This window comes from Pleurodeles waltl, chromosome 2_1, assembly GCF_031143425.1.
Source record: "Pleurodeles waltl isolate 20211129_DDA chromosome 2_1, aPleWal1.hap1.20221129, whole genome shotgun sequence".
NCBI lineage: Eukaryota > Metazoa > Chordata > Amphibia > Caudata > Salamandridae > Pleurodeles > Pleurodeles waltl.
In genome coordinates this window covers 279,197,868-279,213,426 of record NC_090438.1, presented here as the reverse complement: position 1 = coordinate 279,213,426, position 15,559 = coordinate 279,197,868, and the positions used below count along the sequence as shown (strand labels likewise).

Genomic DNA, 15,559 nt, shown 5'->3' with positions numbered 1-15,559 from the left:
GCATTGATTTTCCAGCTGCAATGCCAGTGGTGCTTCAATTTTTCAGCCACAAAGCAGGTGCTCTGTCAATTTGTCTCCCGCTCGGCTCCACCAGTTTCTCCTCTCAAAGGCCCAGGGACTAGATTGAGCAGCACTTGGCAGGGTAGGACCCTCAGCAAAAGAGTCCAAGTGCTGGCATAGGAAGTCTTTGATGGCCTGAGACTTTGGAACAGGGGGCAAGCTCAGTCAAAGCCCTTGGAGACACTACACAAGCAGGAAAACACAGCAAAGTCCAGTCTTTGTCTTCTCTAAGGCAGAAGCAGCAACTGCAGGCCAACACAGCAAAGCACAGTCACAGGCAATGGGGCAGTACTCCTCCTCCAGCTCTTTTCCTTGGCAGAGGTTCCTCTTGATCCAGAAGTAATCTAACAATCTTGGGTTTTGGGTCCACTACTTATACTCATTTCTGCCTTTGGAGTAGGCAAACTTTTGTTCACAAGATCCTTCTTGTCCAGGCCTGGCCCCAGACACACCACAGGGGGTTAGCGACTGCATAGTGTGAGGACAGGCACAGCCCTTTCAGGTGTAAGTGTCAGCTCCTCCCTTCCCTCTCTAGCCCCAGAGACTCATCAGAAAATGAAGGACACTCCTCAGCTACCCTTGTGTCACTGTCTAAAGAGAATTCACAAACAGTCCAACTGTCAGTCTGACCCAGCGACAATTAAATTCACTTTGTGGCTGCCTCTCCTGGCATATGGGGTCACTGACACCTCAAAGCACACAGGCTCCAACCTGATCAGCATGGCTTTATCCACAGCTCACTTCACAGCAGTCCTCCTCTGGCAAACGGGGAGTCACAAGCTTTGTCCTGCACTCAGGCAACGACCAGATTGGTACAGCATCCACTTCCTCACACTTCGCTCAGAGAATACACTCCATTCCCCACTGGATTTCGATCCCTCCAATGCTCCCCTCTTTCTTACAGGGCACACTGGTCTTGGCAAGCAGAAAGGTGCCGGTGCTCCAGGCTCTAAGACAGGTGGTCTTGTATTCCCTGGGTGATGTCCCCTAACCTAGCAGGGAGGCTAGCAGTCCTTGGTCCCCTGGCTTGGTCACAGTCAGAAGTCTTGCAGAGCTTCTCCTCCTCACACAACCTGAATAGCTGCTTGATAGTTGACAAAGTTTGGGGACTCAAGCTCCCCTTCTTATAGAGCATTTCCAAACACCAAATGTTATTAAGAGTTTATGTTGGGGGTCTGCTTCATTTTAAAGTGTCTACACCTTTGCTCTCTCTTCTTCTTGAAAGCGGTTTGTCACAGCAGTAGTGACTCTAAATCGATAGCCACAAAACACAGGCCTTGGGAGTGACTAGAGTTCACACCTGGATGTCAGCCACAGTGATGTGTGTATCAAAAGGTTAGCCAAAGGCCCCGTCATACTCTTTATGATTCTCTTATCAGCCCCATCTCCTCACCCTTCTATTTATGGTAGTTGTGAATAAACTGCAGATAAATCTATTTATGAGATCATGGGGTTCATAACTTTCTAGGAGTTCTTGTGCTTTTACTGTGGCACTGAAAATGCAGTTCAATCAAGTTATACATTCCGAAAATAAATGTCAAGCCCAGTCAAATATAATTTAAAATGTGATTCATTTCTGTAACAGAAATATCAATGTATTTTTTAAATCATCTGTCATTTGGTAATTTAATGCACCATTTTTTTTTAGTAACTGGTCTACAATTCCAGTTAAGTAACTCTGCATGTTATCAATAGAGGAAGTCTTCGAAGCAGAAATATATAAACAAAAATACTTACCACTTTTCTGTTTATCTGCTGAATATTATACAGCCTTATTGTTTTATTTATTGTATATTTCTAGGAGTTTAAAACCATCAGTTCTGTATTGACTGTTTTTTCTTTTAGGTATCAGCTCCTCCACGTTTTAAACTTTGACCCCGTCCGTCGACGAATGAGCGTTCTTGTGAAAAACAGTGCAGGTAAGTAGTGGGGGCTGATAAAATGTGAAAGTGGTGGGGCGTAAACTCTTGTCTTGAATTGCAAGGACCACCCACCAAACAAGACACCAATGCAAAAATGTCTTGATAACTTAATTTTCCTGCATTTCAACTCTACATGCTTTTGACTGGAACAGTACACACTATCTACATACCCTCATCACTTCTACTCTGCGGGCAGTCATTGCCATTATCTCTCGTTATGTATTGAGCCAGTAATGAAAAGTGGTGTGCCTGTATTGTTTGACAGTTCATCTCAATTAAAATGTCACAATATGAACAAGCATAACGTATGGTGTGGCACTTTGTATTGGATGCTGCCTTAGCTTTCCTTCTTAGAGCTCCAGATTGGTACATCCCAGCAAATGGTGAAACCTTGCCAGGGCCAGCTATAGCATTGCCGGCTATCAATGCAACAGTCTTCCTTGGCACCCGTCCCTCAAATTTTGTTTAATGTTAGCAGTGCAAAGCTTGGAAAGTGTTCACTTAAGTTTAGAGAAAGGCTAAACGTGAAATACCCCAATATTACAGTGGTAAGAAAAGCAAATGCAAATAGAGGAATCAAGTTAAGATATTTCAGGTAGAACCAAGTATTTTGCGGCATGACTACAGACATAGGGATGTGTGAGTTGCTATTTTATTACTAGTCGAAAGTACATCACCTTAAAGAGACATCATTCCACTAAGAAATGGCCAACAGTTGAACCCACCAAGTATGAAAGTGTGTAACCCATCTCAGTCTTGACTTGCAGCACAAAACTTTTACACGGACATGGAGAGTGAGAATAGCTCTCCGTCACTAGATCTCAAAATCTCACCTAATGCAGTCCTACTATGACAGTATCAACTTCCAAACACTTCTCTCTCCAACATACTTCAATCACTAAAGAGTGATGCCCCCTAATGCAGGTCTAGACCCACAACCTGCTTTCCAGATGTACCTCATCCTACCCTACAATGTGTTTTTATTTCAGCACAGTGCCCTGCACACACCTTTGCCAATGCACGCCATTTTTGTTCTGCTCCCTTACTGGGCTTCCCAGTTTCTCACATAGCGTGTACATAGAGATGCAGTGCCTCAGGCGTGACACTCGCATGGCTACCAAGGGGATTCTGTTAAGTTTAAAGGAAAACAATTCTAAGCAAAATACATGTAGTGCTTACCTGAGCCCATCAGCAATGAACCTCAGACATATACAGCATTCATTATCTTGCTCTTATATGAGAGGTGTGTAATATTTGCCATTGGTCCAATGCATAGCTAAAGCCATTCGACTCACACAGGGCAGGTTGCATCCTATTTATGTGACAATAACAATAATGGGCACACTAATATCGAGCTACATACATGTGCAACTCAAATAATGAAAACCGAGCTAAAAAGGCAGTTGATATAGCCACACTAACACCAAACTAATCACCCTTAAACATGATGTTTGTGTACAGGAACAATGGGGTGGCTATTAGTACAGCACTTGGACTGGAGTTCAGGTGCTTGATGGGTCCCCTTAGCCCCACACCTCAATAATGATGTTCTGTTACAATTCAGTAATGGTCTTTGCTTGCATTGTGGATTCTTGCACCCTTGCTACACTACTGCACAGGAATTGAAGAGATGTGTAAAACCTGACACTGTGTAGGTTTGCAGCATACAAACTACTTCCTGTTCTCAAGTATACAGTTACTGTCTTCTGGCATACTCTGCATCACATATAGCCATTCACAAATCGTCTGTGCTCACATACACACAAAATACTGTGAAACTTAACCTCTTCAGACATGTAACAGTAAGACATGCATAAACAAATTGCCCACAAACACTGGTGACTGGGCTCATACTCGGCCTGCAGATATTGCGGTTTTACACAATCAGCTGCAGAGAGATTCTAGACACACAACCATAATACACAACTTCCACAAACAAAATTGCACGCTGCCACACACAGTGGGCTCTCTTCTTATACAGATTTCTGTTATACTCAGCCATGCACTGATTTGTTACTAATGTGCCCTATATATTGAGACAGGCACACACATTACTGTGACATATGAAGCCCCCCCCCTTCCACCTACATGGGTGATTTGGCATGGAGCCACTGGTGTCTCGTCAGGTAGCACTGCTGGCATCTTTATGGGCACATGTACCTCCGGCATCATTTTCAGTGTGTGATTTTTCAGTCATGCTTCAGAGCAGGAGCATTGGGATTTTTCTAAGCATATGTTTTGAGTTGGTAACTTGCTGCCGTGTTTTGAGCATGCACACTGCAAGTATGTCTTGGCGGGTGTGCAGTGATGGCATCATTTTTATCAGATCTGCTATGTGTGTGTTTTAAAATAGTACCTAACTAGTCGCAATTGTTTATCGTAAAAGGAATAACTGACTAACTGTGTTTGTGCTGATGCATTTTCTTCATTTTCTTAAAGTTGCAGTTCTGGTAGATGTCAATACAATGTGTAAAATAACCACAGATAAAAACATTTATTTTAAAGAAACATATCTGAACGATATGTCTCTCACAGCTGTAGCGGTTCAGGCATCTCAGGTAGCATGCTAAAGAACCGTCAAGGTGCCCTGCCTGCCTGGCGTTATTTGTGAAATTGTGAATGATTCATCATGGTGAATATGCAGACAAGGAAGGCCACAGTGCTTCACTAGCACAGTCCAGATTCGGATCTCATCCGGTCCCCAGCTCAGGACTTAACACTCTCCATATATATGTCATACAATGAAGGGGAGCAGGATAGAATGCACAATAATGTTGTGCTCACAGTCTGCTGCCGAACAGGAGACCCTGGCTGATATCTCCACTTTCACCATGAATGGCAAATGCAGCAAGAGCTAATTCAGCAAATGGCCGGTAGCCACTCTAGTTAAATGTGCTGTCCCTGAGAATCTTTATTCTGCAGGCCTATGGAGGTGAATCCTGGGTAGTTTACGCAGTGTCTGTGGCATCAGCAGGTTCCATGAAATGCAGTGCGCCATGATCCCTGGGCTTAAACTGGTGGGCGGACTCACTGAATTTTTCAATAAAACCTTCAGGTTGAGTTTGCACAAAATAAAACTGCAAAAAAAGTTTCAGAGAAAGCCTGAGCCTTCACAAAATTAAATTGAAAATGACCTCACCTGAAAGCAAAATTATGTGCCAGCCCACGCATGGTCTGCTCTGACTGACAAGATGCCACTGCATAGAGCCAGACGGTAAATGTGTCTGGTATTTTCAGACATTGTAAGCTTGAAGAGTGGCAAGATGAAAGGATGAGACGGAGAAGTATGCACTGTTAAAACGCTCTCTGATAACTTAGCAAAACTATTCTGAGTCTGTGGAAACCTGTACCTGTCCTATCTCATCAGAGGAATGGTGGGATCAGTGAATTTTGCTAATCCCACCCTCCCTGTGACAATATGAGAACAGGGGTCTGCATCCTCTCTTATTGACACCGGGTCTTTGAAAGCACTGGGCTAAATCCTAATGTGCCTCGCCTGTGTTCCATTAGCGAGGCAGCATTATCTTACAGGGGGTGTGGTTCTAAAGTTTGCCAGGCCACTTGGGACCAGAACTGATGAAAGCAAAGTCCTCCCTCAAACCCCAGCTACTGGAGACATTCATGAAGGATTGGTATTGGTGACACAGTTACAGTGAGAGAGGGGGAGGTTAGGAGAGCATTTGCCGAACTGTGGCTGGGCACTCCGGAATCTCTGTATGTGCAGGGGGAGGTCTAAACCCCGAAACAGTGGAATCTGTAATGCAACAGAGCGAGTTGCGAATGCCTCCCAAACATAAGGAGGGACCTGGCCTGGCTCCAAAACGTCAATACACTATAGAAGAGGGCATAGCCAGAATGGCGCAGGTAAGCACCCCGGACGAGGAAATGCAGAAGGATGAAACTGCTCCGCTGTCAACGCCTGACATCATATACTGGAGGGGAACAAGGCCATAACAGAAAAAATAGATGGTCTGGCCATCACCGTGACGTTATTGCGCCAGGATTTGGAGAAAATTAGAGAATGGGAGAAGGACCAGAGCACTAGAGCAGGCGGCGCGGAGGAGATTATGTGAGCCCATACTAGCCAACTGGCGGACCAGGAAAGGTGCTTGAAACAGCAGGAAGCTAAGCTGGCTGACCTGGAGGACAGATCCTGCAGGAATAATGTGCGTATTCCGGGGTTACCGGAAGGCACAGAGACCGCAGCCGTAGAGCAGCTTTTGGAGGCATGGTTACCAAATCTGCTTGGCACTGAAGATGGAATAACGGTGGACAGAGAACATAGAACACCTGGTGAGAGACCCAAGCCCAGAGTGCTTCCCTGAATGTTGATTGCCCAAATGCTCAGATACAAAGACAAGATGGGTATACTGGCAGCAGCACACCAGCAGGGAGAGGTCACATTTAACGGGACCCATATCTCCTTCTATCCGGACTATGGAGTGGAGACCCAAAAGAGATACAGAACATTCACAGAGGTGAAGAAGAAACTAAGAGAAAAAGCCTAGGTCTATGCCCTACTACCACCAGCACAACTCAGAGTGGACTTCCAGGGGAAAAAGCATTTTTTTTTTTTTAACAATCTGAAGAAGCCATGCGGTCCCTGGAGAATCATTAACAGAATGGCTGAGTAGCTTGATAGATCTATATTGAGGAGAATTATTAGCTGTGCAATGTGTAGATGTGATTTTTGCCGTATATTTGAGGAAATTAACAACAATTGTATAGTTGTAGCCGAGGGGGGCACATTCCAGTTGATTGAGTGTTAGAAATTGGGTCTTTGGTTGACAGTCAGGTTACCCCCTGTTCAAGCAAGGACCCTCACTCTAGTCAGGGTAAAAGAGAATCACCCTTAGCTAACCCCTGCTTAGCCCCTTGGTGGCTTGGCAGAGCAGTAGGCTTAACTTCAGAGTGCTAGGTGTAAAGTATTTGTACCAACACACACAGTAACTTAATGAAAACACTATAAAATGACACAACACCAGTTTAGAAAAATTAAGAAATATTCATCTACACAAAACATGACCAAAACGACAAAAATCCACCATACACAAGTCTATAAAAATGCAAAAAGAGTATTTAAGTAGTTTTAAACACACACTAACACTGTTAGCGTGAAAATGTACCTTGGGTGCGTCAAAAATAACCCCGCCCCGGCGAGTGCGCATCAAAAAGGGCTTGCAATGCGTTGATTCCAGTCACGAGCGGGACCGTGCGTCGTTTCTCCTTTCGCCTGGTCGGGTATGTCGTTTCTTCTCTCCGCAGGAGAGCAATGTGTCGATCCGGTCAGTGCCCTCAGGTCCGGGCAGGCCTTGCGTGGTTTTTCCACGCCCAGCAGTACTTGAGTCGGAAATCCAGCTGCACGATAATCCGAAAACCCCGCAGCGCGGGTTGTGATCTCCCAGCCTCCGTCAGCGATGCTGCACGTTGTTTCTCCTGCGACGTGCGTCAATTCTTCGGTCATTCATCGGCGAGTGTCGATTTTCAGCTGTGGAGCCGGCGGCGCATCATTTCTTCAGCCGCAGATCAGAGTCACGTCAATCTTTTCCCCGAACAGCGCTCTGTGCGTGGATTTCCTTGTCTTTAGGCTGCCAGCTTCTCCTTTCAGGGTCCCAGGAACTGGATGGGCACCACAGGGCAGAGTAGAAGTCTCTCCAGAGACTCCAGGTGCTGGCAGAGAGAAGTTTTTGCTGTCCCTGAGACTTCAAACAACAGGAGGTGAGCTCTAAATCAAGCCCTTGGTGATTTATTCTCAAGATGGAAGGCACACCAAGTCCAGTCTTTGCCCTCTTACTCTGACAGATGCCGCAACCGCAGGATAGCTCCACAAAGCACAGTCACAGGCAGGGCAGCTCTTCTTCCTTAGCTCTTCAGCTCTTCTCCAGGCAGAGGTTCCTCTTGTTTCCAAAAGTTTTTCTAAAGTCTGTGGTTTTGGGTGCCCTTCTTATACCCAATTTCTCCTTTGAAGTAGGCCTACTTCAAAGTAAAGTCTCTTTTGAATGTGAAATGCTGCCTTGACCAGGCCGGGCCCCAGACACTCACCAGGGGGTTGGAGACTGCATTGTGTGAGGGCAGGCACAGCCCTTTCAGGTGTGAGTGACCACTCCTCGCCTCCCTCCTAGCACAGATGGCTCATCAGGATATGCAGGCTACACCCCAGCTCCCTTTGTGTCACTGTCTAGTGTGAGGTGCAACCAGCCAACTGTCAAACTGACCCAGACAGGGAATCAACAAACAGGCAGAGTCACAGAAATGGTATAAGAAAGAAAATGCTCACTTTCTAAAAGAGGCATTTTCAAACACACAATCTTAAAATCAACTTTACTAAAAGATGTATTTTTAAATTGTGAGCTCAGAGACCCCAAACTCCACATGTCCATCCGCTCCCAAAGGGAATCTACACTTTAATCAGATTTAAAGGTAGCCCCCGTGTTAACCTATGAGATGGACAGGCCTTGCGACAGTGAAAAACGAATTTAGCAATATTTCACTGTCAGGACATATAAAACACATTACTATATGTCCTACCTCAACCATACACTGCACACTGCCCTTGGGGCTACCTAGGGCCTACCTTAGGGGTGCCTTACATGTAAGAAAAGGGAAGGTTTAGGCCTGGCAAGTGGGTACACTTGCCAATTCGAATTTACAGTTGAAACCGCCCATACAGAGACTGCAGTGGCAGGTCTGAGACATGATTACAGGGCTACTTATGTGGGTGGCACAACCAGTGCTGCAGGCCCACTAGTAGCATTTGATTTACAGGCCCTGGCACCTCCAGTGCACTTTACTAGGGACTTACTAGTAAATCAAATATGCCAATCACGGATAAGCCAATTACATACACATTTTGTGAAGGAGCACTTGCACTTTAGCGCTGGTTAGCAGTGGTAAAGTGTCCAGAGTAATAAAAACAGCAAAATCAGAGTCCAGCACACTTCAACAACCTGGTGAACAGACTCAAAAAGTTAAGGGAGACCACACCAAGGATGAAAAGTCTAACATTGAACATTCTAAATATGGCTGTTGGGTAGGAGGTAAACTTAAGTAGATTATTGCTCCTTATCATATACTTGCTTTGTAGTGGTGCTGTCCCTGGTGTGCTCCCTTCCAGGGAGCCTGAGGGACAATGTGCTGTGACTGGGGAAAAAAGGTTTGATGTTAGGTAAGGAGGGACAGACACTCTCTGTGTCATTTGTGATGGCCAAGTTGGGGTAGGCCACACAGGATGGGGGATACATATGTTATTAACCCAAGGAGAAGGGCCGCAGACAAACGGAGGCCTACTGATTGGAGGGCTAAAACATGGTCACAGAGGGATACACGAGAAATGTGCATGGGGGGCAACAATCTTATCTTGGAATGTAAAGGGGATCCATAATCCCATCAAGAGACAAAGAATATGGTCACATATATATATATATATACATATATATATATATATATATATATGCATATATATATATATATATATATATATATATATACAAACAACGAGGTAAGATAGTGATGCTTCAGAAGATGCACCTACTGCTGCAGGAGCATGAGAAATTGCATGCAAAATTGGGGTGCAGACTGTGGTATGCTGGTTTTACTTACATTTTAATTCCACAGCCCTTGGAGTGCTACTGTGTGTAGACGCTAGTGTTTCCTTATGGGCCGATATCGAATTGGAAGCAGATGATGGCCGATATGTTGGAGTGGTACGGGATATAGGTAGTTTACCATCAATACTGCTAAAACATATGCTCCTAATGTTGATACTTCGGACTTCTTTGAAAAGGTGGTGCGCCTGATGATACCTCATGCCCTCTGCAATGTGTTGTGGATGGGGGATTACAACTGTGTACTGGATAAAGAACTAGACAGTTCCAGGCAGACTGCTAGGCCATTGGGCAGGGCTTCAAGGGCACTAATACAGGCATGGACACTCTGAATCTTCTAGAACTGTGGAGGGCGACACATGGAAGCACAAGGAAATACTTGTTTTAGTCATACCCATATGGTACGTTCTCTAGGATTTATTACCTCTTGGTACACCCGGAATAGGTCGCTGTGAGATTCAATACCTATATCCCACATTATTGGTTCATGCCCCATTGGTGGCGGAGTTAAGTCACTGAGGATACATTATGGCACCAATGTCGCAGTGGAGATTTCATCCCTGCGTGCTGGGGAACCAGGCATACAGGGAAGAAATTAGAAGAGTGCTATGGGAATTTTTTTGTTCTCACCACCGGAACTGTTGCTTCTGCTGGGGTACTATGCGAAGCGTTTAAGTTCACCATACTGGGTAACCTGTGGAGTTTGTAGGTCATTAACAAGAACAGTGACACAACTGGAATGACAAATTGAAGACCTAGACAGGCAGGCGCCATGCACAGAAGTGGTTTGGGAGGACAGAAAAAGATTACAACAGGGAATGGAAGGGGATACAGAGATTCAAAATGATGGATAACGGAACAATTATTTCATGCACATATGTCGGAACTCGGACGGGGATAACCAGTGGTTAAAAGCTTAAAAATGCCTGTACTGTTTTAAAATGCTAAACTTATTGTGCAGAAGTGAATACTCTGTGCCTAGCTCCTCTTCTTTGGATCGGGGGGTAGGTTGGGAAATGTTTGTTTTTCTCTTTGAATGTACAACTGCAAAACCAATAAAATAAATATAAATAAAACCAAGGACCATGTAAGGTTAGAACATAAGCCTTCTTTATTCACTTCCATGACATGTAATCAGTGGACCTCTATTAGCGATCTTACTGTTCTTAAAATCACTGGGTTTGATCATCTTTCCTGTAGGGATTTTGTAAACCCTGTTGATGGAAGTAGAAGGATTTAGACAAGAACTCTATTGTCCACCACATGCCAAATCCATGCTAGATTTTCTGCCTCTTTCATCATTTGGTTTAAAAAAATGCCAAAGATGTGACCACACTTTTATAGCACAGTAGTTCCAGTTGCTTGAGTCATGTTGCTACAAAATTCTTAAACAACTACCCTCAGATTGTTTCGAAGATAACAAAAGAGAACAAATAATTGATTTGTGTCTAGTAGTAGTCTTTTCTGTGTCTAGTAGTAGTCTCACTTATAGACTATTTTACTAAGAACAGTCTTCCCCCTTTAGACTTCAGTTAGGCCTTCTCGGCTACTCATACTTATCCCTTTTATCAGCCTCTTTGTCCATCATAAGAATGAAAATGTTACAGAACTATGAGTTAGAAAGAATATGTTTTAGGCACTTGATCTCAGTGTTAGGTAGTGATTAAAGTATAACTTTAAAGTTAAAATGGGTAGGCTAGTACAGTTGGGCTTGTGGCCCATACGTCTTTAGATCTAAGTAGACCTTGACCTGTTTTGTTTTTTTCTTAAATTCAGTTTTCTAGGGTGTCAGCTTTAATTATTCTTTCTCATGAAGTTTCTGTTTCTCTTGTCTTTGAGCAAAGCCTTAATATACGCACCAATGATTTTTGGCATTTCAGCTTAGTGTCTCACAGTTATCCCATTGGTATTTGTGTTCTGCACCAATATTTTCATTTGATTTGGGGCTTTGGTTGCACTTTCTAGTTTTTGTGTTGTGTTACTCTGCGACCTTTTATTTAAATACGAGAATGAGGAGAATACATTTGTCTGACCCATGTGCCTAGAAATAGACAAATCCAATTGTTTTCCTTTATGCCCAGTATTGTTACCATTGTGCCACTCTAGTGTGCCATGTATCAGACAATGGTTTTTAAGTATGACTTTCGTCTTGGTAGCCGATTCAGTAGAAGTGCATACTTGATGTCGTCTCCATCACAGGATATTCTTTGATATTGCTAAACCTTTAGAGTATCTCCACATTTAAGTATGTGACATATAACTAATTGTCATAGCTAAAATTAACATTATTTAACATGACCTCTTAACAAAAACTGTCTTATGGGTGTTCATTCAGTTTGGCAATAGCTTTTGGTAGGAAGCTTGCAGGTAGAGCTGATGTCTCTCTCTGCACTGAACATCTCCACTGGGTTCTGAGTGACTTACTACTCTCAGACATCTTCGGCCAGTCAGAGCCCATCAGCTGGGCATGCTGAACACAATCAAATACACAAAATGCTAAAACTTGCCATACAGGGTGCCTGGGCCTAAATCCGATAGGGCTTCCGTCTTTATACTTAGCAACTTTCAAGTACCAAAAATATCCGTCGTCGACATCTGTTTTTGACTTTTAAAAATGAATGGACCCACCTTTTCAGCTAAACTGCAGTTGTTCTGTTATATGAATTATGTCATTGTAATAGAGGTTTGTTAAGAACTGGTCTTTCCTCGCTCAAAAAGGAGTTTTTGACTTTTGCTTTAACCCCTTGTGTGCCCTGGACATAATGGTTACGTCCTGGGCAGCACCGTTCGTAACCGTTATGTCCAGATAGAGACCCTCGGGGATGCGCTACTGCTCCCCCTGGAGGCCTCGCTCCCCTCTAGCTGGTTAACTCTCAAAATCGTCCCACTTGGAATGGTGAGGGCAGCACTTTTTGGACTTTGGGGACGCTGCCAGTGTAGTGTGCTTCACATGCATCCACACCATTTTCTTACCCACAGTGCCCTGCAAACCTTGAACTTTGCTGGAAATCAAAAAAAAAATCCACATTTTTGTGAGGGAACCTTCCGGAATCTGCATGAATCCACAAAATTCCTACCACCCAGCATTGTCTCATCTATACCGATAAAAATTCTTCCCCACTTGTCAGCCTAAAAATCTTTTTTTGTCAAACTGCTCTTTTGGACCTGCTTTGGTTCCCCTCAATTTCAACATGTTTTTGGCTATTTCCCGTCACAGGCACTTGGCCCACCCACACAATTGAGGTATCACAGGGAGACTGAGAGGAAAGTTGGGTGGTAGGAAATTTGTCCTAGTGCAGTGGTCCCACACAGAAATGTGTGAAAAATATGATGCTTTAGCTAAATGTGAGGTTTGCCGAGGATTCTGGGTAAGAAAACACTGGGGGATCCACGCAAGTCACACCTCCCTGGACTTCCTCAGGTGTCTAGTTTTCAGAAATGTCTGGGTTTGGTAGGTTTCCCTGTATGGCTGCTGATCCCAGGACCAAAAACACAGGTGCCCCCGCAAAAACAGGTAATTTTGTATTTGATCATTTTGATGTCTCCATTTAGTGTATTGGGGCCTTTTCTTTCGCAGGCGCTGGGCCTACCCACACAAGTGAGGTACCATTTTTATTGGGAGACTTGAGGGAATGCTGGGGGGATGGAAATTTGTGGCTCCTCTCAGATTTCAGAACGTTTTGTCAACAAAATGTGAGGAAAAAGTGTTTTTTTGGGCAACTTTTGAGGTTTGTAAAGGATTCTGGGTAACAGAACCTGGTGAGAGCCCCACAAGTCAGGACATCCTGGATTCCCCTAGGTGTCTAGTTTTCAGAAATGCACAGGTTTGGTAGGTTTCCCTAGGTGTTGGCTGAGCTAGAGGACAAAATTCACAGCTTGGCAATTTAAAAAAAACATCTTTTGGACCCTGGGAGGAAGGAAATTGTGGCTCCTCTCAGATTCCAGAACTTTCTGTCACCAAAATGTGAGGAAAATGTGTTTTTTTGGGCCAGATTTTGAGGTTTGCAAAGGATTTTGGGTAACAGAACCTGGTGAGAGCCCCACAAATCATCTCATCTTGGATTCCCCTAGGTGTCTACTTTTCAAAAATGCACAGTTTTGGTAGGTTTCCTTAGGTGCCGGCTGAGCTAGAGGCCAAAATCCACAGCTAGGCACTTTCCAAAACACAGCTCTGTTTTTTTTCGGAAAATGTGATGTGTCCACGTTGTGTTTTGGGACATTTCCTGTCACGGGCGCTAGGCCTACCCACACAAGTGAGGTACCATTTTCATCTGGAAACTTGGGGGAACACTGGGTGGAAGGAAATTGCGGCTCCTCTCAGATTTCAGAACTTTCTGTCACCAAAATGTGAGGGAAAAGTGTTTATTTTGCCACATTTTGAGGTTTGCGAAGGATTCTGGGTAACAGAACCTGGTGAGAGCCCCACAAGTCACCCCATCTTGGATTCCCCTAGGTGTGTAGTTTTCAAAAATGCACAGGTTTGGTAGGTTTCTCTAAATATTGGCCGAGCTAGAGGCCAAAATCTACAGCTAGACACTTTGCAAAAAACACGTCAGATTTAAATGTAAAAATGTGATGTGTCCATGTTGCATTTCCTGTTGTGAGCGTTAGGCCTACCCACACAAGTGAGGTACCATTTTTATCTGGAGACTTGGTGGAACACAGAATAGCAAAACAAGTGTTATTGCCCCTTGTCTTTCTCTACAGTTTTTCATTCCAAATATAAGACGGTGTGTAAAAAAGACATCTGTTTGAGAAATGCCCTGTAATTCGCATGCTAGTATGCGCACCCCGGAATTCAGAGATGTGCAAATAACCACTGCTTCTCAACACCTTATCTTGTGCCCATTTTGGAAATACAAAGGTTTTCTTGATACCTATTTTTCACTCTTTATATTTCAGCAAATGAATTGCTGTACACCCGGTATAGAATGAAAACCCATTGCAAGGTGCAGCTCATTTATTGGCTCTGGGTAACTAGGGTTCTTGATGAACCTACAAGCCCTATATATCTTCGCAACCAGAAGAGTCCAGCAAACATAACGATATATTGCTTTAAAAAATCTGACAACGCAGGAAAAAGTTACAGAGTAAAACGTGGAGAAAAAATGGCTGTTTTTTTTACCTCAATTTCAATATTTTTTTTAATACCGCTGTTTATTTCTGTAGGAAAACCTTGTAGGATCTACACCAAGTACCCCTTGCTGAATTCAGAATTGTGTCTACTTTTTAGAAATGTTTAGCTTTATGGGATCCAGCATTGGTTTCACACCCACTAACTGGAAGGAGGCTGAAAGCACAAAAAATAGTAAAAATGGGGTATGTCCCAGTAAAATGCCAAAACTGTGTTGGAAAAATGGAGTTTTCTGATTCAGGTCTGCCTGTTCCTGAAAGCTGGGAAGATGGTGATTTTAGCACCACAAACCCATTGCTGATGCCATTTTCAGGGAAGAAAACCACAAGCCTTTTTCTGCAGCCCTTTTTTCCCCATTTTTTTTTTTTTTTTTAAAATAAAAGTTTCGTTGTATTTCGGCTAGTTTCTTTGTCTCCTTCAGGGGAACCCACAAACTCTGGGTACTTTTAGAATCCCTAGGATGTTGGGGAAAAAAGGACTCGAATTTGGCGTGGGTAGCTTATGTGGACAAAAAGTTATAAGGGCCTAAGCGCGCACTGTCCCAAATAGCCAAAAAAGAGGCCTGGCACCTGAGGGGGAAAAGGCCTGGCAGCGAAAGGGTTAATCAGACGGCATTACTACCCTCTTCCCTTCTGAAGGATACAGTGCATATAATGAGAACACTTGTTTTATCGACAAACACATACACAAACCATGACAATTGTAAAGCCTTATCTGTTATGTTTTTTGCCCCTCCACTTCTTTCAGGAACTAGATTGTTGGTAAAAAGCTAACCCGCCCCTTCCTAGATTTAGTAGATTTTCTGTAGCGTCTCCACCAATCAATGCAGTAACAACATT

The 15,559-nt window shown here is 43.8% G+C and overlaps 1 protein-coding gene across 4 annotated transcripts in view; it reads left to right on the top strand.

Moving 5' to 3' along the window:
• The window catches only part of ATP11C (ATPase phospholipid transporting 11C), a 589,522-nt gene that overhangs the window by 432,300 nt on the left and 141,663 nt on the right, over positions 1 to 15,559 (top strand). For all 4 annotated transcript variants that reach the window (XM_069212455.1, XM_069212454.1, XM_069212452.1 and 1 more), the window contains exon 16: positions 1,906 to 1,979. In XM_069212455.1, the coding sequence (XP_069068556.1) occupies positions 1,906 to 1,979 (74 nt within the window). The remainder of the gene's footprint in view (positions 1 to 1,905; positions 1,980 to 15,559) is intronic.